This window comes from Brachionichthys hirsutus, chromosome 17 (assembly GCF_040956055.1).
Source record: "Brachionichthys hirsutus isolate HB-005 chromosome 17, CSIRO-AGI_Bhir_v1, whole genome shotgun sequence".
NCBI lineage: Eukaryota > Metazoa > Chordata > Actinopteri > Lophiiformes > Brachionichthyidae > Brachionichthys > Brachionichthys hirsutus.
This window is the reverse complement of record NC_090913.1, coordinates 4,735,673-4,763,654: the sequence shown is the minus strand read 5'-3', so window position 1 is coordinate 4,763,654 and position 27,982 is coordinate 4,735,673. Positions and strand designations below refer to the sequence as shown.

Genomic DNA, 27,982 nt, shown 5'->3' with positions numbered 1-27,982 from the left:
CACACACATCTTGCTTGCTACGGGGAGAGAAAACACCCAGTTGAGTAGCCAATAGAAAACTCAGGTGATGAGCAAATAAGGATAAGCACCAATGGAATGGGGAGGGAAGGATTTCAGGAAAGATCGAGAGGGATAAGAGGAGAAGCGGACAAAACATGAGAAACGGGCACGTCTTGTGGTGATCAGGAAATAGAAGCAGGGAGGAGCTAACACTGTTATTGTCATTGCCATCAGCAGTGGATGCTACTCTCAACAGTGTTATCATGATCATCATCATTTCCATCGATATCGCCAGCATTGTAAGTCGTTGTCATCACTTTCCTCCTCCTGCCTCGCTCCTGTGCCCCGATCACCACCGCCCTAGTCACAGGCTTGTCACCCGCTGCATCTGTCCGTCGTCTCCTTCAGAGCCCGACTCCGTTGCGTACAATGCCTCTCCATTGGTTGCGAGTGGCGGCGGTTGGTAAAAGGTCTGCAGGTGATTGGGCCGAGGGCCCAGCGTTGGTCGCCCAAGGCCGTAGGGAAGTTCCAGGGCAGACCGCTGGGCCTGGCCAGTGGGGCTGACCTCTTCTGGACCTTCAGGACTGCTGTCAGGGTAGGAGAGCGTCGGAGGCGATGCCTGGGTGTAGAAGCGGGGAGGGGAACTGCTTCGGCTGTACACCTGGGGTGAGTGGCGAGCGTAGAGATTGTTTGGAGGTGAATTCGTGCCTCGGGGAGAGGAAATATTTGTCGGAGGAGAGCATCGAGGGAAGATGCTGTGCGGTGGTGAGTGTCGGTCTGCGTGGTAGAGTGGGGAAGGGTTTGAATCTCCGGTGTAGATAGGTGAGGAGTCAGGGTCAAGGTTAAGATCAGGGGTCAGAGGCAGAGTAAAGCTGTCGGAGTCCTCTCCTTCTTTGGGGTAATGAAGGGGCCCTCTTTTCCGTGCATCGAGACCACTGTCTTTGCTCTCAAACAGGAAGGATTCCTCCCTGTCTACATCCATTACTCCTCTCCAAACATCCAGCGCTCTATCCTTCTGTTTCTCAGCCTCCCGTTCAATCTCTGCTCTCCATCCGTCTCTGTCCTTTAAGAACAAGGAGTCACCTTTCTCTCGCTCCGTCTTCGTTCGCCATCGAGCAATCTCAAAATCTTTCTTCTGTGTTATAAAAGTCTCTTCTTTCTCGGCCTCTGCTCCTCCCCGCCACATCTCCATCCTTCCGCCTCTCTTCTCCAGCATGTGAAATTCCTCCCTCCCTCTCTCCATTCCGCATCTCCAATCATCCATTTCTCCGTCTCTCTTCTGAGAGATAAAAGACTCATCCTTCCCTCTCTTGGTTCCTCCCCTCCATTCTTCAATTATTACATCTCTTTTTGAGAGAAATGGTTCATCTCTCTTTCTGTCTTGGCAGCCCCCCCATGTCTCTTCACTTTCCTCCCTCTGTTTCTTAAGCAGAGGCTCTTCCAGAGCCTTGTACAAGGGCTGAGATTCTTGCGGGGGCGGGGGGGGAGGGGGTGGGAGGGGCCTGTCGCGATACCGATCCCTTTCCCTTTCCCTTTCTTTCTCTCTGTCCCTGTCTCTGTCTGTCCCAACACAAGACTCCACTGTGTTGCGGTGGTGGGACAGAGTGCCAGGGGTGCGGCTGAGAGTGGAGTAGAGCCGAGCCTGGACATCAGGGGGACATGCTTGTGGCCTCTCCTGGAACCTGCGGCGACCCAGAGTACCTTGAAATGACCTGTCTCCGTCTTTCAGAGTCTTGTGGGACTCAGAGTCTCCAGAAACACATGAATGCGACCAGCCATCTTGTAAGCATGATGCCGCTGTGTGATCTTGTCCAAGTGTTGTTGAATGTGTCTCAGCATCTTGTCCTTGGTGCCTCATTTGCAGCCAGCCCGCCTGTGTGTAATGGCGTGCGTTTGGCTGCATGGTGGAAGCCCAGGCTTCCTGGGGCGGCTGTGCGTGACGAGCTAAAGTGGTAGTGAGAGTGAGCGCTGGCCGGTCATGGTGAGGTCTTGCCAGGCTTCCGTAGCGCTCAGGGGGGACCGGCATTGGAACTGAGGACCGGAGGTTGCTTTGGACATGTTCTGAGATGATCATATTTTCAAGTACTGCTGCGTCAGACAGGTTATGGCGAATGCCAGCCCCGTTGCCTATATCTGTGGCTCCATGGGGGGTGAGAAAGGCTGGGGAGAGGTCATCCCCTCCCAGTCCTACTGCTCCTTCCCTCAGAAGGTCAGTGCTCCCCACCACTCCAGCCCGGGAGCCCGGCGTGGTTCCCAAACCGTGCAGCGTGAAGTTATTGGGGGTATAGCCTCCATTGAGACACACGCTGTCCAGCCCACAGGACTCCTGAGTTTGGGACACATCGCCCTCTGTTGGGAGGAAGAAGATATTGATTATAAAACAAGGATTAAAACATGTATTTACATGAATGAACATATGAATGAATAGGCAGAGTTCTGAGTCTAAACCCCCACTGAGGAAGTGGCTTTGCTCATAAGCGTTATTCTTTATTGAAATGTTCAGCTACGCGGCCACATGGAAGAGATGCATGCTATGGTAATATATTGGTAAGTTCGGCAATGAATTACTGTGTGCAAACATTGCACATCCAGTTGATGAATCAAACACAGTGTGCAAGTAAGTGGAGCGCAATGATTCTGGTGAGCACAAAAAAGGGCCGCTCATACTTTGTTTGTTTCTGAAGGTTCCTACCGGTCCACGTTGAGACAGAGAGACAGAGAGGGAGAGACGTTTTAAATAATGAAAATACAACACTGCACACTGTCTTTCTATAACCTTGTAGCTGCAAAAATGATTTAAAAACTCACCCCCCCCCCCCCCCCCCCATATAAATAGTTGCAGTACTACCTAATATGTGGTTTTGAAAAGATCTTTGCCAATGCAACATAAGCATTTTGCAAAGTATAGTGAGTACACACAGTAAAAGGACAGAAAGATGAACGTAAAGTGGGAACTGTGAGTAAGCTGTATAAAATTCATTGACAAATCACAGTAAACTGCAATGAAATTTACCTGTGGAGGTGAAGGGTTGATTGAATCCATGCGCCAGCATTGTGTCGTAGGGAGAGGCTCCAGCATGAGTCTGCAACACTGGATTATTAAGGAAATGGTTCCCCAAAGCTGCTGGAGAGAGACAGTCAGAGAAGAAAATATGTTCATTTGTCCATTCTTGAACAACAAAGTTGTCATTGAAAAGAAAAAAAAAAATGTCGTACCTCTGTTTAATGTAGGGGTGTTGTTAGCATCTGCAGCGATGAAAGATGACTCTGTCTGTCTGCGTACCGTGTCGTTCCACATCCTCCTAATACGACTCTGGAACAGATTTAATCCATAAAGTATCAACGGCTGAGACACAGAGAGAGACCTAAATGGCATCGTTTGTTGCCACGCACCTGTCTGTTAGCTGTAGCTCTCCGGCTTTGACTGCTTGGATACAGGTTGTTGGAGCGCAGAGGAGCACTCTTCACTGACTTCGGAGAGCTGGACGCGGAAGTGACACAGCATCGCGAGAGCCGCAGGCATCTGCCATAGTCCTTCTGGCCCTGCATGCAATATTTATGTGTTGAGTCACAAATGCTGGTGTTATCTACAGCATCCTCCAGATGCATAATGGCAGACATACCTTCCTGGCAAGGCTGCAGTGTAGTATGGTGATTAGGAGTGACTGTGCCGTGTTGAGGGAGGAAAAAAGGTAAGCAAGGAGGAGAGACGGCGCAGACAGAAACATTAAGCCTGAGGACCAGGTGACGCTCTGCAGGAACAGCAGCGTCAGGGAGCCCACCGTCCATGCCCTGGAGACAGAGTAAGCGAGGCATTAGATCAAATGTATTTTAATTTCATTCACACTTACAAGACCGAGACCTATTGATCTTCGAAGATTTGGTTGCTCATATAGCTTCCCAAACATGGGCAAAAAGTGAGCTGGAGTGTGTCTAGATTCTTTACTGAAAAGCCAGTTCAGAAAGAGTTTACAGGCCACATCTATCAGAGTGACCCTGTCCCCAAGCCCCCCCCCCCCCCCCCCCCCCAGCATGAAATTGAACAGAACGTTTCCCATGTTTCTGCCCTATTATGATGGCTTTAGGTCCTGATCAACCAAAAAACAGCAAAATAAACCATCAAGTCAATCCTGCTTAGTTCTGTAATCACTTACTGAAACACGTCCGGAAGAAATCTCTCCCCCTGTGATGTCACAGACGGGGAACGTGCACATACATGCACATACATGCACATTCATTGCGTGCACGCAGCCGCGCGTGTGCCTTTTTCATTTGCTGACTTGATTGAATCCAAAGATTGAGATAGTGTATATACCTAAGGTTGTCGTGGCGACTGGAGTCTGGCTTCAAAGCAGCAGTGCCGTGCATCTTATGCAAGGTCATCACCAAGATAGCCAAGTTCAACTGGGGTCAAAATGAGGAGAGAAAAAAAAGATCAATATCATATAACTCAACATGAGGTTATTACATTTCAATAATTGGGGCAATACCAATGTTGTATTGAACAGCCTCTCACCGTAATGAAGACAACAACGGGTCCAAGGAAGCTCCAAATGAAGTAGTTATCTGTCCGTAGAAAGCATCTACACCACACACAGACGCATAGACAAATTAAGACAACCTGAAACATATACACGCTGCAGGAAAAGTAGCTGTCCACATTCAAAACACACATATATACACACACATGAGCCAACTCACACAGTGTTTGAACTGTAGCCTCTGAAGTCTACTGCTGCAGACACAGCCACCACCAGCCCAGGAACAGTGTACCCACACAAGTAGAAGTACTTCCTCCTGGAGTTACGTCCCTCAAATACCTCCCGCTGCAGCAAGTACAGCACCACAGCCTCCAGACACAACCAGCAAAACACTGAGAGCAGCGAGAAGTGCAGCAGGCCAGCAATGATCGAGCACACGGCCTAAAGGTATGAATAAAACAGAAAGAATATTTTACTAAATTGCTTTGGAATGCAAACATAATAATTAGCATAAATAATATATACTTAAACTTCACTAATCCAACGACTCCAGTGTAATTTTCCAATATCACAGCACTCACTGTGTATTTAGTCTTATGGGCTCCAACAAGGAAGAGCAGTTCAGTCGCAAGCATGTTGGACCAAAGGTTGCAGTGGATGGTGCTGTGATCTGAATGCCACGGCGCCCCCTGGCAGCACAGGGTGCTAAGGCAGGTGGTTAAACACACCAGCGCGACACAGATGCCAACCCAGGAAACCACATAGACCAGAAGCTCCTCCACACCGACCCCGAACTGATGATGAGGAGAGCACAGAAGAAATACACTGTAAAACATGTGTTGTTTGTAAATGTTTGTGAGAATATGTGAATGCATTTTGTAGGTGCTGCCAGCCCCACTGGGAGCAATTTAGGGCTCAGTGGCTGCGTTTACATGGACAGAATCTCTGTGTTCACGGACCCTAAAAATATTGATCCCATTAGGAAAATTACAGACAACCCATCGGAATAAGTGTTTTCCCGATCGGATTGAGTTCGATCGGGTCAGATTCTTCCGATTTGGGTGTGTACACGAAGCATTTTTATTCCGATCAGGCTTTTAATCCGACTAAATGTGTCCATGTCAACGCAGCCATTGTGTCGCCCGAGGACTTTTTGACATGTTGTCTGTCAGAGCCGAGAGTCAAACCGTCTGCCTTTCGGTCACCGGAGAACCCGCTCTACCAACTGAGCCACAGAAATCAATGAAACTTATGCAATCGCACTTGCACAAAAGAAAGAACATCTTACAGAGAAGACTATCGTTAAACCTCGTGGCAGGACGAACACCCTCCTGCACTCATCACTCTCTCTCTTACGGTGAGGATGCACAATCATCGCCTCTGAGATTGATTTAAAAAAAAAAAATGTTTGGATTGCAGAACATGAACATGAAATGTTCATGTTCAGTTTCTAACCGCTTAATCCGCTGTCGGGTCGCGGGCCAAGCTGGAGCCAATCCCAGCAGTCAATGGGCGAGAGGCGGGGGACACCCTGGACAAGCCGCCAGTTCATCGCAGGGCAACACAGAGACAGACAAGCAGCCACACACACACTCACACCCACGGGCAATTTAGTGTCACCAATCAGCCTAGGCAGCATGTCTTTGGAGGTGGGAGGAAGCCGGAGAACCCGGAGAGAACCCACGCAGGCACGGGGAGAACATGCAAACTCCTCACAGAACGGCCACAAGCCGGAGACGAACCTGCGACCATCTTGCTGTGAGGCAACAGTGCTTACCACTGCGCCACAGTTGAAATGCTGCCTCTCAAATACTAGCATGTCATTAAGGTGGCCTAAATGCTCTGGAAAGTTGTTTCCCAGGTGTTACTTACAACAGGCTTCTGGTACGTCATGAGGACAGCATAGCTGGACAGATGGTTGCAGGCGCAGGTCGTGTGTGTTTTGTTGGTGACTACCAGTCGGCAGCCCTGCATAGACCACATGCCACTCCCAGTGACCCCTGACGTGTTCCAGAAAGAGCAGTTAGGGCCAAAATGGTTCTCCAGCTGTGGAGACAAACACACCAAATATTACTTCCTTTAATAAACATTCAGGGAACGTGTTCCACAAAAATCTTCTCCTCCCAAAAAGTTGACTTTGAGGCAAAGAGATTTCCAAAAACAAACCTGCAGATGCCTGAGAGTGAAGATCACTGGTTCGGTGAGGTACACTCTGTTGGTTCCTCTGTGCACAGAGGCAGAGATGACGTGGGAATTCACAACGAGGCTCTCGCGCCTGGCTTCAGAGCCGTGCCCCAGGCCCAGGCTGAGCCGCAGACTAGAGTTTTGGGTGGTCAGAAAGGAACCAAGGTTTTTAAAAAGAGTGAGGACCAGCTTCACCTGACCTACAGCGCAAGGTGAAGAGAAAGACAGAACATCTTTGTCCTTGTGTTTTCCTTTCGTCTGACTCAAAGCCTTAAAGACGAGACAGTTGGGAATTCATTATTTATTTTACATTTCAATTTCAATCGACATTACTTCCGCACTCTTCACTCGTCTTATCTTAACAACCCAAGTGATTTAGGATTTCCGCGCGCCACAGACCGTTGTTGCTGTATTGCTGCAGAGCCGGCGCTGATATCCTTAAGATGCTGTCGCTGTCGTAGGAGTGAGGGAACGACAGGTCCTGAATGTCTGCCTCTGTGTTCAACACATACACCTCCAGATCTGTGCACAAATGGCGACCACACGCACACATTTACGTTTCAGTGAGCTGGTATTTCTCATGAGGTCTAGAATGAAAGTATTAGGAGACACACCACCTACCAACATTTGGTTCCCTGTCACTGAAACGGCCTTCGTGGAGATTGTTAGCCAACAGAAATGCTCCTTTTTCCACTGCGGCTAAAAGCAGCGATGCCGAGCGGGATTGGTCAGCACTGCTCATATCTGCCCAGGACACTAAAGCCTCGTGGCCCAACAGATTGTCAACTGTCTGGACAACTGCCTGAGGAGGAGAAGAGACAGCGTTGCATTTGTGCTCCTCACAATCTCTGTGCCTGAATAGTTTTCTGTCTGTGTGTCTTACCTCAACATAAGCTCTGCATGTGCGCTCCCTCTTCTGCAGCTGGGGGGGGGGGGGGGAGGGGAAACCACAGCTATTGTTAGAATCACCATCGCTGACATTTCCGCTTTTATTTCCAGGAAGGCCTGCACATTTCCTCTGACTGGAGGAATAATGTACCTTGTTATAATTGCGTGCTGCTGATTCTTTATTGGCTGGTCTCAAGGCCTGGAGCTGAGAGTCCAGGATATTCAATAGCTGTTCAATTAGTCTGACGGACATGCTGACATCACCAGCATAAACCTGGCCCCGTGTCAGGTTGACCAACTCCCCAGCAATATTGGCCGCATTTTCTCCGCTCTTAATCTGAAGTGAGGAAGGGGTGTTGATAATAGCAAATGTTTTGACATTTAAAAAGGAATCTTTCTGAAAGGCATTTGAACTGTGTGTGTGTGTGAGAGAGAGAGAGAGAGAGAGAGAGAGAGAGAGACACACATGTGTGATTGTGATTGTAAATTCATGACTAACCTTTTGAGCGATTTGGCTGACCCAGGGCGAGGTGCAGTTGGAGAGATCAGGTCCTCTGGAGCTCCAACCCACTGGAGACTGCAGACACTGATAGGAGGCAATGCCTGCAGAGACATGCAGTGAACTTTAGAAGAACTTACAACTTCTTAATTAGCCGTTCCGAACACATTTGAGTAATTAAATTGATTTAATTTAAGAAATATGTTAAACTGTGATAATGTGTGTGTATGTTTATGGACTTTGAGACAGTCATGTAGGGTGGGGGGAGGGGGGGCTCTATCTCACCACTGAATTTCATCTGGATCGGATCCAGAATGAGGTCAGAAAAAGAATTCATTTAATCATTGAAAACTCAATTTACAGATTCAAAAATCTGTTAACTCTGATTCACGTTTACTTTTCATGGTTGGTGTATAAAGATACCAAGATCAATTTAGAACGCTTTGATCCAGATCACCATGTAGACGGTGTAAATCCAGTTAGGAGGGGAATGAGCTGCTCGGCAGAGGTCTATGCTCTTTAAGTGCTTTTCTAGTTGTAGTATGATACAGCCTTTGAGTGATTGATTGATTGATTGATTGATTTGTTTGTTTGACTGTTGCATAATTTAACCTAGAATCTACTTGGTTTTGAACATATTTCTTGAAAAACAACATTTTCCAGTGTTGTTTATCAGTACACACATGATCACAGCTAAAGACGTTTTTAAATGTAATTATTCCATGATCTTATCATAACCTTTGTGCTAAAACCATGCCCGGAGCATTCAACATGATTTGGTCAAGGCAAGCACAGGCTTGTCTCTATGATTGACATAGCAGGACGCGCACAATACGTCTTACTCAGATTCAGAGTACTTCAGAATACTTGATTAAAGGAAAATTCCGGTAATTCCTTCACTTTTCTCTCTTTTTTGAGAGCAATTTCAAATAAAGGGCATCCCGCTGGGCATTTCTGAACACCTACCCAGTGATCCTTTAGGGCAGGGCCTCTCTACTGTGTCCCCCTTCAGGGTGGGAGGCCACTGAACTCCTCGTGCCACACGGCCCTCACATCCGGCCACGTGACCAGCGCCCCCAGGGGCTAAAGGGACACGCAAAGGCGGGCGCGGGGTCAGAGGCACCATCGCTGTGATTGGCCGCTGATCAAAGTGTCCTCGGTTGATGACGCCGATTGGGTGAGAAGCTGACGGGCGCACTGGAGTCAATGCGAAAGTAGCCGTGTAGGAGCGAACTGTCGTCATCAGAGACGAGAGGGGGCCTGTAAGGATGGACAGCACCAATTCCCTCGTTTCATTACATGTGTGGGCTGAGATTTAAAAAAAAAAAAAACACACAGTATGTATGTTCCACAAACCTTTCGTGGGTGGTGGCGGTGTGAACTGCAGTGGGTACCTCAGCACGTAGTAGTTATTCCACACATAGAGCTGGTTGTCTCTGGGGTTGTAGTCTATGGAGGAGATGTACTGGTAAGGGTTAGGAAACGGTATTTGAACGGGCAGCTCCTGTCCGCGGCTGGTGTCGTAGGCATAGACCACCATGTCGCTGCCCGCTCGGCCCTCCGCCTGCCCCTCGTCGTCCTGGAAAACGGAGCGCACTGCGTAGAGCACACCACAGGCCATGAAGGCATTGCTAGCCCCGCGCTTGTCAAAGTCAGTGGCCCACGTACCCTCAAAGCGCAGGGTGTATGGATTCACCTGCGAAGCAAAGATTAGAGCACTCAGTGATAAAAACCCTTCCTCCTCGCGTCTGTCCGGTTATCAATCTGCTCACGACTCCTGCAGCACCTGGCTGACCACAATGCGTCCGTTATTGGCTTCAGTGGAGTAGATCACCCAAAGGCCATTCTCGTCCACTGCCAGATCAATATCTGACTTCCCTCCCCAGCGGTAAGGCGAGGTGTCGTGGTAGTTGGCATTGATTACCACCGCTTCGCCACTCTTGATGCGTGTCCGCAGGTCATATTTTACCAGGTTGCGCGTTCGCTCCTTGTTGTAAAACACGGCACCGTCATAGACCACAAAGCCTGTACCGTCAACGCGGCTCGGCAACCTAAGAGAGACATGGATGAAAAATATCACTATTCATGTGAGAATTTAACATTAATTACCTCCGTCGAGGCGGGGGTACCATGATCGCCGGCGTTCTTTTGTCCGTCCGTCCGGTAGCAAGATAACTCAAAAGGTTCTGGACGGATCTTGATGAAATGTTGGGAATGTTTCCAGGATTTCCTGAAAATTTCATGAAGATCTGTCCAAAACCTTTTGAGTTATCTTGCTAACAGACGGACGGACAGACAAAAAAAATACCAGGGATTACATAAACTCCGCCTTGGCGGAGGCAAAAATCACGAAGCACAAAATTCACAATTGATTCAATATTAAATAATCTTGTGGTATTATTACTCTGCGTACAGCAATACATGCAGAGCGATGACTTACTTATACGTGGTAGTGACTCTGTTCTGGCGGTAGTCGTCCCAAGAGGCATACTCATACAGCCCCTCCGTCCTATACGGCGTCCATGGCATGACATACAGCCTGTCTCCTGCCTGCAGCGGGTCCTTACACCATGCCCCAGACTGATGCTCTGCCTCCAGGAGGGAGGAGGCGGGCTGGATGCTGAGCAGTGAGCCGGGGCACACGAAGACTGGAAGATGGGAGTTAGGAGGAGCAGACAGCAAGACGAAACAAAGGAAGAACAGAAAGGTAAATGAAAGGAGAAAGGCAAGAGTGGAAAGACAGTGGAGGCAGGTGAGGAGAGAAAATGGACAATGAGTTGAATTGGATGCAGCAAGAAGAAACAAGAATGAAGAGAAATAGAGAAAGAGAGAGACAGATTTAAGACACGTGCTCATCTCAAGTGGCAAAGCAAAGTTACTTCAAACAAAGTATTGAAAATCACACTTTTAGTGTGTATGTGTATGTTGTGAGTAAAAAAAACAGGGACACTGCAATGAATGATGCATTTGTGCTGTGTGTGTGTGTGTGTGTGTGTGTGTGTGTGTGTGTGTGTGCAGGGGGAATGGTGGGTTAGTGCTAAAAGAGTGAAAAAGAGTGTGAGGTAGAGTCAGGGACGCAGAAGGCGGGGCTAAATTTTGCCTTAAAGTGAATGAGAGGGCAGGTTAGTTTACAATTTGTTCATCCACATGTCAAGTGTATAGACAATAATGCATACTGGACAGTCTCACACTGGCATGCAAATAGGCATGCACACACATTCACACACATAAGCAGTGGTTGATAAGCACACATTCAGACATACATGTAATCACACAAATTTGGTCTCATTTCTCCAATGAAGATAAATAAGGGATTCTTCCTAAAGGGGAAGGAAAGGGAAAAAAATAAGCATGAAAAGGATGTTCTGACTGGGTTGGAGAAGAAAGAAAGAGAGAGGGAGAGAGAGAGGGAGAGAGAGAGAAAGAGAGAGAGAGAAAGAAAACTTGTGGGTTAAAAAGCAACTAGAGTAGAGACAGTAATGACTAAACCTGTTTGTGTGCACATAGAGAAAGAGAGATCAACCAGGAGCAAGAGAGGAGGAAGGAAAGATGTAAGAGGAAGAGAGACTAGGTGCAGAACCTGGATAAAATTGGATAAAAAGGGTGGGTATCTATACAATGAGAACGTTAAAATGGAAGGAAATAATAATAATTGTCGGAAATGAAAAAGGGGGCAACATCCAGCATGACTACATCAACAACATCCTAGGGTAGGAGGAAGAGAGAAACGGTAGGACAGAGGAGAAAAGGAGAGAAAGTAGGTGCGTTGGGATAGAGAGCTCAAGATGCTGCAGTGTATTATCTTTACCTTTTTGGTCCACTTCTACTCAAGCATAGGAAAAAAGAAGGAGAGAAAGAAAGAGAAGTCAGGGGGTGAAAGAGGGGAGGTAAAGAAGAGTTCAGCGAGAAAGAAAGAAAGAAAGAAAGAATATCACAAATGAAGTTCTGGAGTTAGGGGTGTGCGATATGTTTTGTCTTACAGTATTTTCTCAATGGTTGCATAAATGATATGTAAGCTGACATCGTTGAGTTTGTCTCTCACTTTGTTCATTACCTTCTGTCGCCTGGCAGGACAGACTGCTGATTGTGTGCAAGTGAGGGTCACAGCGTGTTAAGCGGGTGTGAAGCGATACGGATCATGGTGGTGGGTAAGGCTCAATCGTTGTTCAAAGGACTGTTCGTCAATGTTTCACCATCTCTAAACAAGCCACTGCTCAGATTATTTTTAAAAAAAGGTGAATGACAGTCCTAAGCCAGCCAAGGTATCAGCAAAAACTACAGGTGGCAATACATAACTCCATGTTATGGGGTTAAGTATCGCCGCCCATGAATGAAGATTCTTCCGAAAAATGAATATGGGGAATAAAATGGACGACCTCACTGTGCCCTCCGGGAGTGAGCAGGAATATTGTGCAAGTGGAGTGTCATGTGCTTTATGGAGACATGGCTCCACTAGGATGTCCCCGACATCGACGTACGTACGGACTGATCGGGACTTCACTGCGTGTGGGAAGCGGAAAGAAGGTGGGCTTGCCGTGCTCATTAACAACAAACGTCAATATCACGGTTAAAAAAAAAAAAAAAACTGGCTGAATCGTAGTTGGAAAGTGGCGGAAATGCTTCTGCGCTTGTGTTGCCGTGAAACGTTTGTCTGCTATCTGCGAATGGATTCGATAACTTTCCCTTTCGCGGCTTCGTTTATCGCTTCGGCCCGGTATTTTTCAGAATCGCCGCTAATTTAAATGTTCCCGTATTTACAGATTTCCCCTGTACTATTTTCCACAGTATGCCGTACTGCTCAAAAATCAGATTTTCCCATACAGAAATACGGGTAAAACGTATTGGCTGACAGGTAGGGTTAACCAAATAACAAACCCTGGGTAACAAAGGAAATCTGAGCTATCCTGAATGAAGCTAGCCTGTGTGAATGTAGTGAGCAAGTGAATGTCTTTGTTTTTGACTCTCCTCCTACCTGTCCTTGTCTCTCTCGCTCCCTCTCTCTCATTATCTCTGTCTTTCTACTGCTCTCTCTCTCTCTCTCTCTCTCTCTCTGCCTCTCTCCTTCTCAACCCAGTCGGTCCAGACAGATTTCTGCCCACCATGAGCCTTAGGTTCTGTCCAAGGTTTACTGTTTCCCTTTGCCTCTGTCACCAAAGTGCCTGCTCTTGCAGGTCAAGATGGGTTCTGTCTTTCCCTGCAGGTCTTTCTCTGCTACTCCTGTAAAGTGCCTTGAGATAACTTCCTGTTCTGGCACTATAGAAATAAAACTGAATTGAACAAACTCATCCTTAAAGCAGGGGATGTTGTGGGGATGAAACGGGACTCTTTAGAGACAGTGATGGAGAGAAGGATGCTTCAGAAACTATGAAGCATCCTGGACACCGACCCCCTCCATCAGCTCCTGGTACAACATAGGAGCACACAGGCAAAGCGACTGAGACCACCCCCCCTCAAAAACTGGACGCCACAAGACGTCTTTCCTTCCTGTTGCAATAAATATACAATGTATCACTCATTATATTTCTATCACTGCACTATGTGTATAGTCTTAATCCGAAGTTCTGTTGCATGGAGCACTGTTGCCAATAGAATTTTTGATGCAAAATATATTCGAATAATCATAATCCAAGAAGAATCCCAGACATGATCAAAATATTTATTGTCAGTATCACACACCCCTATTTTAAACTCATTCTCTCCTCAAGCATTATAGCTCACATAAAAGAAAGAATAGGTTCAAAGAGAACCGGCATACTCTCTTGCCCTTCCTTCTTACTCCATCCTACCCCTGTTCCCACCCGCCACCTCCCCTAATCTCTCCTTCCTTCGATCAGGCTCCTGTGGAGAAAAGAGAACAACTCCTGTGGTCTGAATCTGAAAAAGAAATCATGTATGCATGCATGTGCAAGTGTATCTGTGCACGCTCATTTACATGTATCCACACACAGACAGTATTCGTACCTCAAACATACTATAGTTATCTTTGTGCCCATGCAAAATCCCTGAGAAAAAAAAAAGTGCCTTATCCAACAATATCTCGGGGATATCATCCGATATCATCAGATGTCAGAAGAAAAAAAAAGTAGCTCGATAAAACACGGTTAATCTCCGTGCTTTTGCATTCACATGAGGTGTTTCATAAATGCACATATTCGTTAGCCTCGTAGCATAATTGCCCGTCATCAATAGGAATTGTCTAATACTTAGGCAATTGTGCTATTAGGCTAATGATATGTGCTGCACAGTACAGCGTAAACACACTCAATTATACTCACTGTAAGGGACGCATTCATACTGGATCTCCAGGTACTTGTATGTTCCAGGACAGGGGTCTGGAAAGACATCAACCCCTGCGACCACCACACACTGAGTCCTGTTGTTACACCTGGCAGACAAGTGGATGGATGGATGGATGGATGGATGGATGGCAGCATGGCCGTAGGAGACATGACAAAACAAAGCAGGCAAGGAGAGTGATTCACAGACAGGAAAGAGGAACCAAAGGATAATCCATTCCCTGCTGTCCTTCGTGGTGAATATTGATTAGTTCTAGGAAAACACTTCTGAGTACACAGCTAATGGTGCAGGCACTTAGGCTCAGCAGCAGAGATGACTGTATTCGCTTGAGCAACACATATGTCTCATATTATCTAACATTTCTTCTGACAAGCTAAGTTTTATCACTTCTGACATGAGTTCCATAAAATGGTTTAACGGCTTCCAGAGTGTTTGCATGTATATGAAATAGGATGAGAGGGACGTTGCAACTTGTGTATTTGCTGTATAATTTAAACTTTTACAAAAATACCATGCCAAACCCAGGACATACACACCTCTGGGCCATAATCTTTAGTGCGTCAGGGAGGTAACACTGTGTGTTCTCCATTTGGAAGGGGTCTGCGTCGCAGATCTTGTCGTCAGTGCGTCCATAGTTGGCAGTCTCCACCATAACCACGTCACTTCCTGGGCAGCGCAGCTCTATGGGGTAGCCCTCGCATGCCAGTTCCCTGCGCAGCAGCCCAAATGGCATGGCGGCTCGTGACATAGCTTCTCATGGGGGTTGGAGGAAGGAAATTACATTTAAAAAAATAATTAGCATTTACAAATTATTGTGATTTTATTTTTTGAAATAGGAAATATTGATTTTGTATGTCTTGATGAAAGTTACAATGTTTATCAAATAAGTTATTATCTCTACAGTTTGTCTATGCTTTTGGCAGGATGAATTTGTGCTGTGGGGGGCCATGCTTCAGTGAGAAAATGATGTAAATGCAAAACTATTGGTTCATTTTGAATTTTGTGATTAACCCTGCTCATTGCTGTGTCAGGATCAATGGCACCGCAATCATGCATCTCATTAACACAGAGCTTACCTTGACTGGATGGGGTCACGTGAGCAAGAGCAATTGCGCAAACCCCAAGGAACCACAGTGACACAGCCATGCTGGGAGAGAAGAGTTAGGATGTCACACCAGCAGCCACGATAGAAGAGACTGGGGGGGAAGCAGCAGAAAATCGAGAATGAAGAATTGAGGACCAGCACCCTCTGTCTGTGTGTGTGTGTGTGTGTGTGTGTGTGTCAGTGGGTGTTGGTGGGTGGACTTTGGGTGTGCGATGCCTCATTGAGAGAGACCGAGACAGAAAAAATGCACCAAAAAGGCTCTCAACTCTCAATCTGGTGCTACCATGGTGGTACCATTCAGAGGAAGTGAACTAGAGTGATCTGGAGATAAGCTGGTTGTGTGTTTGTCTATAGTATGAGAGAAAGTGCACACAAAATTAGTATGTGTTTTGAGTCCCTAATTAGCTAGGATAGCAGTGGCCCTTGACCCATTTCTAAATGTCTAGCCCAGGGTTGGGCAACCTCTTTGACTCGTGGGCCACAATGGGATCTAAGGCTGGAGTGTTTGTGTGAACTAATATAAATGACATGTAGAAGCCATTACATGAAAGGATTTGGCCTTTTACAGGTAGCATTACAGGGGAAAAAGGTCAAATGAATGAGGTTTATAATAAAATGTTATTTAATGATATTATTTGGACAAGTTCGGCGGGCCGTATTATAAAGCCTAACGGGCCGTATATGGCCCCCGGGCCTTAGTTTTCCCATGTCTGCCCTACACCCTGGCGTACTCCTACTGTGGAGCTGTCCGTGGTGCTGAAACGCGCCCCTGAAACAACGCTTCCCCCCACACAACAAAACAAAAGCGGCTCGTTCCAGCACCACGGACAGCTCCACAGTAGGAGTACGCCAGGGTGTAGGCTAGCCCCGTACACACATTCAGGTATGCGCACACAGACAAAAACACACAGAGGTCTTGGGTTACTTTTCAGCAATGCTAAATAAATTATGTCGGGGAGAGTATCTCTTGCCCAACAAGAGCAATCAGGACGAGCCAGCTGGAGCTGCAGGTGAGGTAAGGGCCAAGCTGTAGTGTCGGGTTTGAACAAGACGACAGTAACGTGAGCCCTTATTTTGGACTGAACTCTTGGCAATGGGCAGATGGGGTGGTGAGTTGGATCCGCTGGCGGAGTAGGGGGGTCAGGCAGACTTAGGCAGACCCAAATGTGTTTTCAGGGTCTGTTGTGAAAGTCTAGCAGAGGCCTCTGTCAGTGCGGTCTTCAACTCCCACCTCCGGGAGGACTTCTTCCAGATCTGACAGTCGTGCTCTGGGCTGGAGGTGATTTGTGGGATATTCACAAAGCCCTATAAGTGCTGTGAGCGTAGCAGGAACAGCAAGGAGCAGAGCCATCAGGAACACCACGGAAGCAGCTGAGAATGGATCCAAGAGAACCATGGGGTCAGGCAAATGCTAACTTGCCCATCACTTCTTCATCTCCTCCGTTTCCTTCACCAACGTGCCCGTTGAGGTCTGCTCCAATCACGGCTCTCTCTCTAGGGATGCTCTGCAGCACTTCATCTAAGTCACTCCAGAACTTCTCCTTCTCCTCTAACCCACATCCTACCTGTGGAGCGAACCCACTAACAATATTCAACACGACACCCTCAATCTCCAGCTTCAAGCTCATCGGTCTACCCGACACTCGATTCACCTCTAGAACACTCTGCACAAACTCTTCCTTCAAGGTAACCCCTCCTCCATTCCTCTTTCATCTCCTCTGTTATAAAACAACTTGAATCCTGCTCCTAAGCTTCTCGCCTTGCTTCCTTCCCACCTAGTCTCCTGGACACATCAATCTTCCTCCTCCTCATCATCATGTCCACCAGCTCTCTAGCTTTTCCCATCATCGTCCCAACATTCAAAGTCTCTACTCTCAAGCCTAAACTCCTCCATTCCCTCTTCTCTCGCTGCTGATGCACCCGCCTTCCTCCTCTTCTTCACCTCTGTCTTTGACCCACAGTAAATTAAAGACTAAAGACATTAAAGACTAACAATGCTGATGGCAGTCATTGTTAACCCGGGCCTCGACCGATCCGTTTCTTATTTAAGGTTGTTTGCATGTTGAATTTAACGGCGGAGTCCATTCCTGCTGCAACCCTCTGCATTTATCCAGGCTTGGGACCGGCTCAGGGGAGACACTGGCTGATGCTAATATCTGCCCTCAGCTCCAGACAGGCTATAAATGCTTACAGCACAAACAGACACACTGATTGACTGATGCGAACCGACGTAAGTGGAGTGTGAAGTGGTCCAGACAGAAAGAGATAAATATGTTGTATTGTACAAGTCAAATAACATTAAATCCATCCAGGTGTGTGTGTGTGGGTGTGTGTGTGCGTGTGTGTTTTTTTGAAAGGTGAAATGTCTTCAATCAAACTTGAACAAGTCTAGCTGATTCTTCTTTTTTTCTCTTTGTGTTTATGATTTTGTTTTTAATTTGCACTGATTTTTCTTTTTTTCTCTTTGTGTTTATGATTTTGTTTTTAATTTGCACTGACGTTCTCCTTCCACTTCTCTTATTGCACTAAATTTACAGAAGTCACAGAATTGTAATTAACAAAAAAAACAATATTTGATATTGTTGTATAACACTTGATGTTAAGCAGGGCAGTGTTCTATTAGAAACGAAAAGATGCTTTGCACCAAATAATAAATTGTCGACTGGCAATTTGTTTTCTATTATTTGTATTACTCAAAACCATTCATCCAATCAAAATCAGATTTAAGTGTTTGGGCTTATTATAGATACAGGTCAGGTAAAGCATGCATTTATTATTATTGTAATAGTTTGGAATGGACAGTACAGTGTTTCATTTAATAGTAAAAAAAATAATAATTGCTTCATCTCTCCTACCGCCTCCGGCCTGCGTGATGAGGCTCATTATTTTCTCAGGGAGTTACCAAACCCTAACCCTGTCATCTTGTCCATGCAGGGTTAGGGTTGAGGATGGGTCACTCTCTTCAGACAACGCAGTGAGGATGTCTGACAGCATGCGGGACTAGAAATCACTTTCTCCCTGCACGACTCTGGTGTGTCAGGGGGAGACTAATCATTAATATTTCACATAGATACTACAACTGACCTAGGAGGCAGCGAGTATATGAGATCCAGCACAGTATCACGGAGGGGGGGGGGGGGGGGGGGGGGGCGCTTACCGTCAATCATCCAGCGTCCCTCCGCCTTATCCTCCTCGCTCACTGCGTCTCCCGCATCCCGTCTCTCCGCGCCTTTTTATCCACGTTCCTCTCCAACCTGTTTGTCGCTCGGCTTCGCCGAAGACATGAATAAAATATAAAATGGGTATAGATGCAATGGCGGGCTACACGAACACGATAGACATTTGTGCGGCGTGTCCAACAACAACCGGGCGCCCCCCCCCCTGTGAGCGATGGACCGAGAGGAGCGCTGTTCTGCTGGATCTCACACCCTCCCTCCGTTACGCGATGTCTTCCCCGCTGCTCTGTGTGACTGTGCGTCACGTTAATATCATAATTCCCACGGGGTTCAAGCCCAATGATGGTGCGCGGGGGGGGGGGGGGGGGGGACAGGCCTACCTCGATGGATGAACGGGAGAAATGCGCCGCGATCACGCGCAAAGCGGGCTTGTTATTTGTCCGTCCGTCGATTGCTCAGTCGTTGCGCGTCATTGCAGGTAAAATGCTTCGATATTACATCCTTGCATTTAACGGAAAATGACGTCGACGTGAAAACAGCCGCTTTCCATATCCTTGAGGAATTGTGAAGAGGCGCAGCAGCGCATTAGGACGGTGGATATCAGGCTATTAAAAAAACAAAGGGAAGAATGGTGTAATAAAACTAGAGCTGGGACATTAAATGAGGCTCCTGGCCTCGCCTTGCGTCCGCCCTTGTCTCTTGTCTCCCTCTCCATCCACTGCTCCGCTTGTTGCGCGTTCTGCTCTCGAGGGCGCGCAACGCGAGTGTCCCTGCGCGTGCACGCGGTACGTGTTGAGAACGTACAGGTAAGTCAGTTGAGAATTAATTATGTTTTCCAATAACGACCTGGACCTAAGCTGCATGTTCTTCACAGTATCCACATTATTATTATTATTATTATTATTATTTAGAGTTAAGAAATGTAATATGCAGCTGGGTCAGGTGATCCTGGTTCTATCAGGCTGGTCAGCGTCATCATCAGCTCAGGGCCCTTACACACACACACACACACACACACACACACACCTATCAATTTAGTGTAACCAATCCACCTAATTTGCATGTTTTTGGATGTTGGAGGACAACCTGAGGAGAGAACCCATGAGTTCACAGAAATTGGGGTTCAAACCTGTGACCTTCTTGCTGTTGTGAGGCAACATTGCTAACCACGGCGCCACCGTGCTGCCAACTTCAGAGTGATTGACAGAATGAAAAACACTGTAAGAGCCCACGAGCAGACACCGAGCATCAGTGCAACCAGGTAAGTACCTGCATGGTGCGAGGCGGGTTTGTGCTTCCCGGCCCAGGGCAGAATGGAGGAAGCAGGACGGGACGGAGCAGACGACCGGACCAGGAGGATCGGCAGGACGACAGGTGGCTGGAGCGTGAAGATCTGGAGCAAGGCAGGAAAAATCTTCGTCATTCTCCTCCTCCATCTTTATCTTTCTCCATGCCTCTAACCTATAGCTCGTGGTTCTTCTGTCTTTTCTTCCTCTCATCTTCCGCCTACTTCAATCTTCTCAATGGGCCAGTCAAGCTATGCATGGACTTCTGCTCAAAGTCCTCATTGATTACGAAGCTCCTGTCGATCAGCTCTGCTGATTCCTGCCAGTTGCGGTAGCAGTCTGGGGCCAAGGCCAACTATTTCATCCACAGCATTAGGGATGAGGATGGAGCAGTCAGGAGGCAATACCACCACCGGGGGAAACATTAAACATGTCCTCCAGCTTCCTGTGGACACACAAAGTGGTCGTGTGCACAACTAGATAGGTGGATTTATATTACACAGCTGGTTGTGGACACAACCAAGTGGCCAGTTCCACACACCTCCTGTAGGGGTCCTCATATGCCAGGAACAGGATTTTCTTGGGCAGGTCTTTGAGGCAGCTTGCTTGTTCTTCCTCTGACTGGTCCAAGCAGACAGAAGAAATAAGAGGTAGACTCCATTTCCAGAAAATAGATCTCAATGTCAATTTATGTATATCATAAATCGACATTGGGATATACATAACTTTGAAATAATTCTATCTGAGAATCTCCCTGGTGCAACTAATTGTTTATATTTTTGTGTGTTTGTGTGTGTGTGTGTGTGTGTGTGTGTGTGTGTGTGTTTGTACAGGATAAAACGCATGCTTAAAAGATTAAAGATCTTAACAAAGTGAGCCACTGCAAGCCGTTTATTATTCAGTAAGTGATGGGGGCGCAGAAGCACAGGGAATATGGTTAGTGATTATCTGAGTCACTCTACTGAGGAAACAGTAGTATGGCCTGCAGTAAGATGAAAATGAGCTGAAGAGACACAACAAAAAAGAGGCTGCAAATGTGCTCATTTACTCCGCTGAGACGGAGGTTATGGAATCGCCGCCGTTTGTTTGTCCATCTGTCCGTTAGCAAGATAACACCAAGAGAGAAAAAGAGAGAGCTCCAAAAGTTCAGATCTTAATGGTTAATTTTCAGGAAATGTTGGGATTGTCACCAGGAACAAATGATTACATTTTGGTGCCGGTCCAGAAGAGATCCTGGATTATGGCTCACTTTGAAATGTTTTGATAACATTGCAGTCAATGGAGCTTCAAAATGTGTTCCTCAATACATCGGTTGATTATTGAACGATGATTATGGAATTTGACAGACATGTAGGATGGGGACCTCTATCTCACCACAAAATTTTATCTGGATTGGATCCAGAGTTAGGTCAGAAAAATATTTTACATTTAACATTTAAAACTTCAAAAATATGTTAAAAATACACATCAACTCCGATTCACTTCTACTTTTCCTGGTTGGTGTATAAAGATACCAAGAACAATTTAGAACCTTTTGGTGATGATCCAGATCACCATGTGGACGGTGTGAATCTAATTACAGGGGAAATGAGCCTCCTTGAGTGCTTTTCTAGTTTAAGAGTTTAAAATCATCAGTAGGCACCAAGCAACATTTATTATTTTGAACATATTCTTTTCCACCAGGGGGCATGCAGGTGTCACACAAATACTGGCCATGGGACAACATTATTCATTTAAATTGCTCATCTAAAAATCTAATTAATATACATTTAATAGCCACCCTGCATTAAGCTCTGATGTGGTCTCAAACAAAATGTCAAAAATAGAGAAGCATATAATTCAACCTTCTCCTACAAAGTTAACTTCAGTCAGTTGACAAATAAATTAAAAATGTAACTGAACTGTCTCATATATTTTGATTATTATGATTTAGAATTAGAATAATAAGAGCGGTTGTAACTATAGTAGCACATTTCTTAAAATTGAGTCAATCTTCTTTCATTCCATTCAGGCACCTATGCAGAAAAACACAGCCACAGTATAGTTCTACATGCCACACACTTTATCTCTGACAATCCAAAAATGGATTTCTATTCAGTCCAGATTTTTATTTATTTATTTGGTCCTGGTTAGACAAAAAAAAAGGGTCTGAAATAGGCTTCAATAAGAGTACAGAATTAAATTATTTCTGAAGCTGTGTATGAAGAAGTGCTCCAAGATTATCTACTCTCTCCCTCTCTTTGTTTTTGACTCTCTTCCTACCTGTCCTTGTCTCTCTGTCTTTCAACTGCTGCCTCTTTCTCTCTCCTTCTCAACCCAATTGCTCAAGACAGATGGCCGTCCACCATGAGCCTTAGGTTCTGTCCAAGGGTTCTGCCTGTTAAAGGGAAGTTTTTCCTTGCCTCCGTCGCCAAAGCGCTTGCTCTTGTGGGCCAAGTTGGCTTCTGTCTTTCCCTGCAGGTCTTTTCTTGCTCCGCCTGTAAAGTGCCTTGAGATGACTTTATTTTAAGACTCGGCGCTACAGAAGTAAAATTGAATTGCATTGAATTTTAATAAGCATATATTCCTCTTTTTTTATTCATCTCTTCCATGCTCCTTTAACAACTTCCTTTTTCTGTGTATCCCATGTTCCATCCTTCTCCTCCTCCTCGTCATCTCCATGGTCGCCATTTCCCCAAAACTTCCACCATTTATTTTTCCTCTTGTCATCTTCTGTCTTGTACTTGAGTTTTCTCACATGCTCAGAAGCACTCCGCAGATTTAGGCTGTCAAACTCCTCGTTAAGCATAAAGCTCCTCTCAATGAGCTCTGCCGATTCCTGCCAGTCTCGGAAACACACGGTGCCGAAATGACAGATGTCTTGCACAGCATTTTGTGAGAGGATGGAGGCATCAGGACGAAGGACAACGACCGTTGGCACATCCTTCACCTTAAACATGGCCTGCAGTTCTCTGAAAAACAGGCAAATCAAACAAGTTTGGCATTGAAAAATGAATATGATAAAATATCTGGTTAAGAATGGCTCTCATTAGAATAACAGTTTAATACCGCAAGCAGGTTAAACACTGTGCTAATATAATTACAAAAGTTAATCTCTTATTCATCCACCTACTTCCTGTATGGGTCCTTGAAGCCTAAAAAGAGAGACTTTTTATGCAGCGCTTTAAGGAATTTTTCCTGCTGCTCTTCTGATTGATCCAGACTGGAGAGTGGAGAATGAAAAGACAGCATGAAAGCGAGTTCATAGAATCGCGTGTGCATGAAAGAGAAGAAAGAGCTACAGACCTGATGTAGATAAGAGCAAGTAGTTTGGGGTATTCGATATATGCTGGATCTTTCAGCCTCTTATAAAAGTCATTCAGAACAGGCACAAACTCCTGGCACTTGCTACATGTAGCAGACGCAAAGAGCAGCATCACAATACGGTTTTCAAGGATCCCGACAATCTCACGCTCAGTGTTGAGTTCATCCTGGTCCCAGTTGTTCTCCACCAGACATCTGTTGATGAACAGTTCCACCATGATGAAGGGAATGGTTACAAAAGGCCCTCTGTAGAGACGGTAAAATACAGATCCTGTATATGCATGATTTGTATCTCAGAGTTGTATTATTGATTTGTTGTAGTTCATTCTCTGCATCCATGAATATGTGACAGAGAGAGATTTCTATCTCAATATACATTTGTGAAGAGAAGAAGAGAGGTCCCCCCCCCCCCCCTAAATATTAAAATGCACATCATGGTCATATTACAATACTCATAAAGATTTATTTCTAGAATTCTATATTTACAAGAATCAAAGCAATAATCATAATTAAGCTAACCCAAACACTTTCTTAGGAATTACTCGTTTTACCAATTAAATTAAATTATATTGTATTTATGTAGTGCCAGATCATAACAGAAAGTTGTCTCAAGGCACTTTACAGGAGTAGCAGGGAAAGACAGAACCCATCTTGACCCACAAGAGCAAACACGTTGGCGAAGAAGGCGAGGAAAAACTTCCAATTATTAGGCAGAAACCTTGGACAGACCCTAAGGCTCATAGTGGGCGGCCATATGTTATGACCGGCTGGGTTGAGAAGGAGGGAGAGAGAGAGAGAGAGAGGACAAGTAGGAGGAGAGTCAAAAACAAAGAGATTGAGAGAGAGTGTGTTTATGTGTGTTAATGTGTGTTTATTGTGTCTTAATTGTGTGTTCATTGTGTACTAAATGTACTTGTAACTGCTTTCTGTAATTCCTAAAGTCACATTGTTGCCTATTAGTCCACATGTGCAGGAACCTCCCTTTGGGATTAATAAAGTATTCTGAATTCTGAATGTTTCTTGTTTTTGACGGTGAGAGGCAGCCGGAGAACCCACGCAGAACATGCAAACGCACAGAATAGCCACAAGCCCTTAATTGGATTAGAATTTAAGAACTTGTGACCTTCTTGCTGAGTGTAAGGCAACAGCACTAGCTGAGCTATGCTTGTTCCATGTGAGACTACATCAGCCGACCAAAATATTTTAGGCTGATATAGACAAACTGTGTTTTAGGCTGAGTTTCCATGTACCGGTACCTTATCTGCGAAAAAGAAAGTTTACTAGAAGACTTAACTTAAATTAAATCCTTTGTAAAACACAATTTCACAATCATCTGGTTCAGTTTTGGAGCTGATCAACTGCACCTGATGTACACACACACACACACACACACACACACACACACACCTGACACTACCTTGTTTTTCAAATAGTAATTCAATTCCCAGTAGACTATTAAATAAAAAGCCATCCATCAGTGTACATTCTGCGGCAGCTGCATGTACCACAAGCGATTTATCTCACCTTGAAAATCCACGACTCCTAAAATGAATGAAATATATCCAGTTGCTCTTCTCTTTCCATAATTGGTTCTATTGTTATTTGTTTTCAAACGGCGTGTTATTTTAAAGGGCGCTTTCATTGGAATTTCACTCCTCTCTGTAATGTCTTCACCCTGCACTCCATCATCAACCGAGGGAGATTACAGATAGCTGGAGGCGTGGCAGGGTGGTTAAATCAGAGTCAGAGGTTGTCCCTGTGTTTGCACGGGTGCTCGGCATGGCGCTTAAAGCTTAAGGGAAGTAATCTTATTACTTGAAGAGAATAAGGGTAGAGGAAATGAAGGATGAATGAAGTAAAAGGAGTGATTGGATTGCAGAGAAAGGACTGACATGTTGGTTAATTGGAGGAAAGTAAGACAGGAAACAAAAAAAAAGACATTTTTGATACCAGCATCAAGCAAAGCCTTCTAATGTCTTTTGGTCTTTCCTGCAAAGACAAAATGTTGTGCGTTGTGCTTTCACTAATTACTAATTTAAATTTTCCCCACATAACTTTATAATTGAGTCATACAAACATCTGCTGTTGCACACGGACCAACACTTGCACATGCACGAAGGCCTTCCTTTACAGTAGCATAATAACATACACATACTGTAGACATGTGAGCAGACGCACTTAATGCATGATGAAGCTATTTAGCCTGTCAAGTGGTCGAAACTGCAGCGTCCCTCAGTGCTCTCCGGAGGCCGACAGTGTTTTCAACTTGTTCACATTGATTTATGATCAGAATCAGAATCAGAATCAGTTTATTGCTATTGTCAATGAGGGTTCACAGACTAGAAATGTTTCTCGGTGAAGTCGTGCTACATGTAACAGTAATGACTAAATACAAAAAACATATAAGTCCAGACACATCACGAAACAGCAGCATCGGGAGTGGATATGCAGATGTATATTAAAAAAGTCAAACTAGCATAATCACGCAGTGCAAATAGAACAGTGCACGTTAACAAATATTTCCAAAACAAATTACACTGGCAACACGCTGAGATTTTTAACAAATCAATGCATTTCTGTTACTTCCTTTCAGATACTATGCTTTTTTGAATTAACTTTAATTTCTTATTTTGTCCTTATGCATTAAGATTGTTGAACTCACAATGACACCCCCCCCCAGTTTTTACACACTTCATATTTTGTTGTAATATGCACACACACACTCCTCCGGCCTTACTTTTCCCACCGTTCAGGTTTTGGGCCATCCTCAGAGGGTGTATCCCTCCAGGTCGACAGCTGAGTCAGGGTCCGTCTCCGTGAGTCAATTTTCACTCAGGCAGACGAGGCTGGCAAAAAAATTATTTAAATAAAGATCTGAGCCTCAGAGTTGTCGTTTGGAATAAAATCTTTATTAAAATTGGTCTAAACAGGTCCAAATGAAATATAACAAATGAAAATATAAAGAAACACAGGTTATACCTTCCAAGAAGATCAGCTATAGCGTACTTTCTCAATAATACTCACATTCATAGAGTGCTACATAAAACATATAGCTTTTTCAACATCACAAATACTACTTTAAATGTAATAATAATATTTATCGGTGTCACAAGAATAATAAGTGCAGCTACACGTAAGAACCAAGGAATAATTCAGGTGTTACAGACAACCAATGTCTATTTAAATATCCCGTATGCCCTCCTTGGGCCTTGTGACCAATCTTCATAAAATAAAATAATAAATGTTTGATTGTAAGCTTTATTACAAACATATCAGGAAATGGTGTTGGTTTGCAAGTCTTCATGGCTTTGCTCATGCACAGTGTGAGTGAAGATAAGATGGATTTTTAATCCATAAATGCAGGCTGGTTGTGGGGAAACTGCAGAAAAGTGGATCTGTGGCGGTAAATGCTGTGATTGGTTTTATAGATATGTACATCTCATTCTATTATTATTGTTTTTAAGTATAGTATGTGATACACCAGTCACATAACGCAGTTGCAAATCTAAAAACAGTACAGAGTTGTTTTTTAAAAGCTACAAGGTATTCACAATTCACAAAGAAACAACAGAAATATCATCCTTTCAGGAGCTAACAGTAAATTTACAGGAAGGTAGATGGAGCATTAGGAGTGCTTTATGGGCCATTTATATAATCAGTCATTTGTGTCTTTACCATTACAACAGGGACATAAATATTCTCTGAAGAACTTTTTACAAAATACAGCACAAGTACTTGTACTTTAAAAAGAAAATCACATTTTCTTGTAGCTACTCTAAATTTCCAGCCTTTACTTGAAAATAAATATTGTATGTCAGTACCATTTTAAATCTCTGCAAAGAGATTATTAAATTAGCTACTTCTCGTCTGCTTTTAGTGATATTATATTTATGCAACCATTTTACTATTTTAAAAAAACAGTCATTATTTCAACTTGATAATTAGAGCAATGCAGAATATTGACTGAGAAAATATATTAACTTTTGAGGTAAACGGTACAGTTTCTGACTCACACAAATGTCTATCTCCTTCATTAAGGTCACACAGGTTTGAGATTTACTGGGGCTGACTTGGATTATGCTGATGAAGCAGCAGCACCCCCCCCCCCCACCCCCACCCCCAAAAGGGTGCTGCTCATTGTTTATGTATTTCATTTTAATAATTGCAATCTTTTGATTTGTTTGAAATTTTCTATATATATAAAGTCTTTATTTATGAGTGGCTTGATGAAAAGCAGCCAGGCTACTGGGATGTATCATACAACCTCTTATGTGTGATGATAGAACAAAACGAAAATTCCATTAATACCAAGATTGAGTAAATAATGACTGAGTTTTTACGTGGAGCCTTCCAAACCATAAACTAGAAAGACAATCAGAGATTGCAGACCCTCGCCTCCAATAGACTATTGGATCTTGTGAGACAGTAAACAGGGCTTCCGGATCAGAGGGGCCAAACCTGCTCTAGCTAGCTGCTCCGGAACGTACTACAAGACACCTTCTGGACTCTTTTTCCCATCATGCCAGAGGCACAATTCCAGATGTAAAAATAATTCTAGAATCTGGATCCAGATCCGGATCAAAGCCATTCTCGGGGAGGACCGAGCCACAGACAGAACCTTGCTTGTGTAAAATTTTCAAGTCAATTGGGTTCCTAGTTTTTGAGTTATGCGCTCGGACAGACAAGCAAACAGACAAACATACAAACAAACGGACCCAATTGCAATACCCTCGCCTCCCCTTCGGCGAGGGTAAATATCAGAA

General features: G+C 44.9%; 2 protein-coding genes across 2 annotated transcripts; both read right to left on the bottom strand.

Annotated features, from left to right (window-relative positions):
• Nucleotides 1–364: 364 nt before the first annotated feature.
• On the bottom strand, nucleotides 365–15,495 carry LOC137906833 (adhesion G protein-coupled receptor L1-like). The gene is made up of 25 exons (XM_068751123.1): nucleotides 15,426–15,495; nucleotides 14,886–15,099; nucleotides 14,328–14,437; nucleotides 11,861–11,875; nucleotides 10,493–10,700; nucleotides 9,839–10,103; nucleotides 9,409–9,748; nucleotides 9,019–9,312; nucleotides 8,053–8,156; nucleotides 7,705–7,890; nucleotides 7,549–7,587; nucleotides 7,287–7,467; nucleotides 7,065–7,187; nucleotides 6,648–6,865; nucleotides 6,354–6,527; nucleotides 5,063–5,275; nucleotides 4,702–4,922; nucleotides 4,517–4,583; nucleotides 4,316–4,404; nucleotides 3,624–3,792; nucleotides 3,394–3,543; nucleotides 3,217–3,313; nucleotides 3,014–3,124; nucleotides 2,668–2,688; nucleotides 365–2,349 (listed from the first exon to the last, which is right to left on the bottom strand). Exons 1-25 carry the CDS (start codon nucleotides 15,493–15,495, stop codon nucleotides 365–367), a joined length of 5,664 nt encoding a protein of 1,887 aa, XP_068607224.1.
• A 6,999-nt stretch (nucleotides 15,496–22,494) lies between these two features.
• Nucleotides 22,495–23,437, bottom strand: nxnl1 (nucleoredoxin like 1). Its single transcript, XM_068750992.1, has 3 exons — nucleotides 23,202–23,437; nucleotides 23,029–23,118; nucleotides 22,495–22,867 (listed from the first exon to the last, which is right to left on the bottom strand). The coding sequence occupies exons 1-3, from the start codon at nucleotides 23,435–23,437 to the stop codon at nucleotides 22,495–22,497; spliced, it is 699 nt and encodes a 232-aa protein (XP_068607093.1).
• Nucleotides 23,438–27,982: the final 4,545 nt, after the last annotated feature.

Bases quoted from the DNA above. Each gene is read 5' to 3' on its own strand.
- nxnl1 (XM_068750992.1), bottom strand. From the start codon at position 23,437: ATGGTGGAACTGTTCATCAACAGATGTCTGGTGGAGAACAACTGGGAC. The intron at 23,119-23,201 runs GTCTGTAGCTCT...TCCACTCTCCAG, and splicing joins CTTGCTCTTATCTACATCAG to TCTGGATCAATCAGAAGAGC. The intron at 22,868-23,028 runs GTAGGTGGATGA...CCTGTTTTTCAG, and splicing joins TTCAAGGACCCATACAGGAA to AGAACTGCAGGCCATGTTTA.
- LOC137906833 (XM_068751123.1), bottom strand. From the start codon at position 15,495: ATGGCTGTGTCACTGTGGTTCCTTGGGGTTTGCGCAATTGCTCTTGCT. The intron at 9,749-9,838 runs GTGCTGCAGGAG...TTTGCTTCGCAG, and splicing joins GACGCATTGTGGTCAGCCAG to GTGAATCCATACACCCTGCG. The intron at 4,584-4,701 runs GTGAGTTGGCTC...TGTGTGGTGTAG, and splicing joins GGCTACAGTTCAAACACTGT to ATGCTTTCTACGGACAGATA.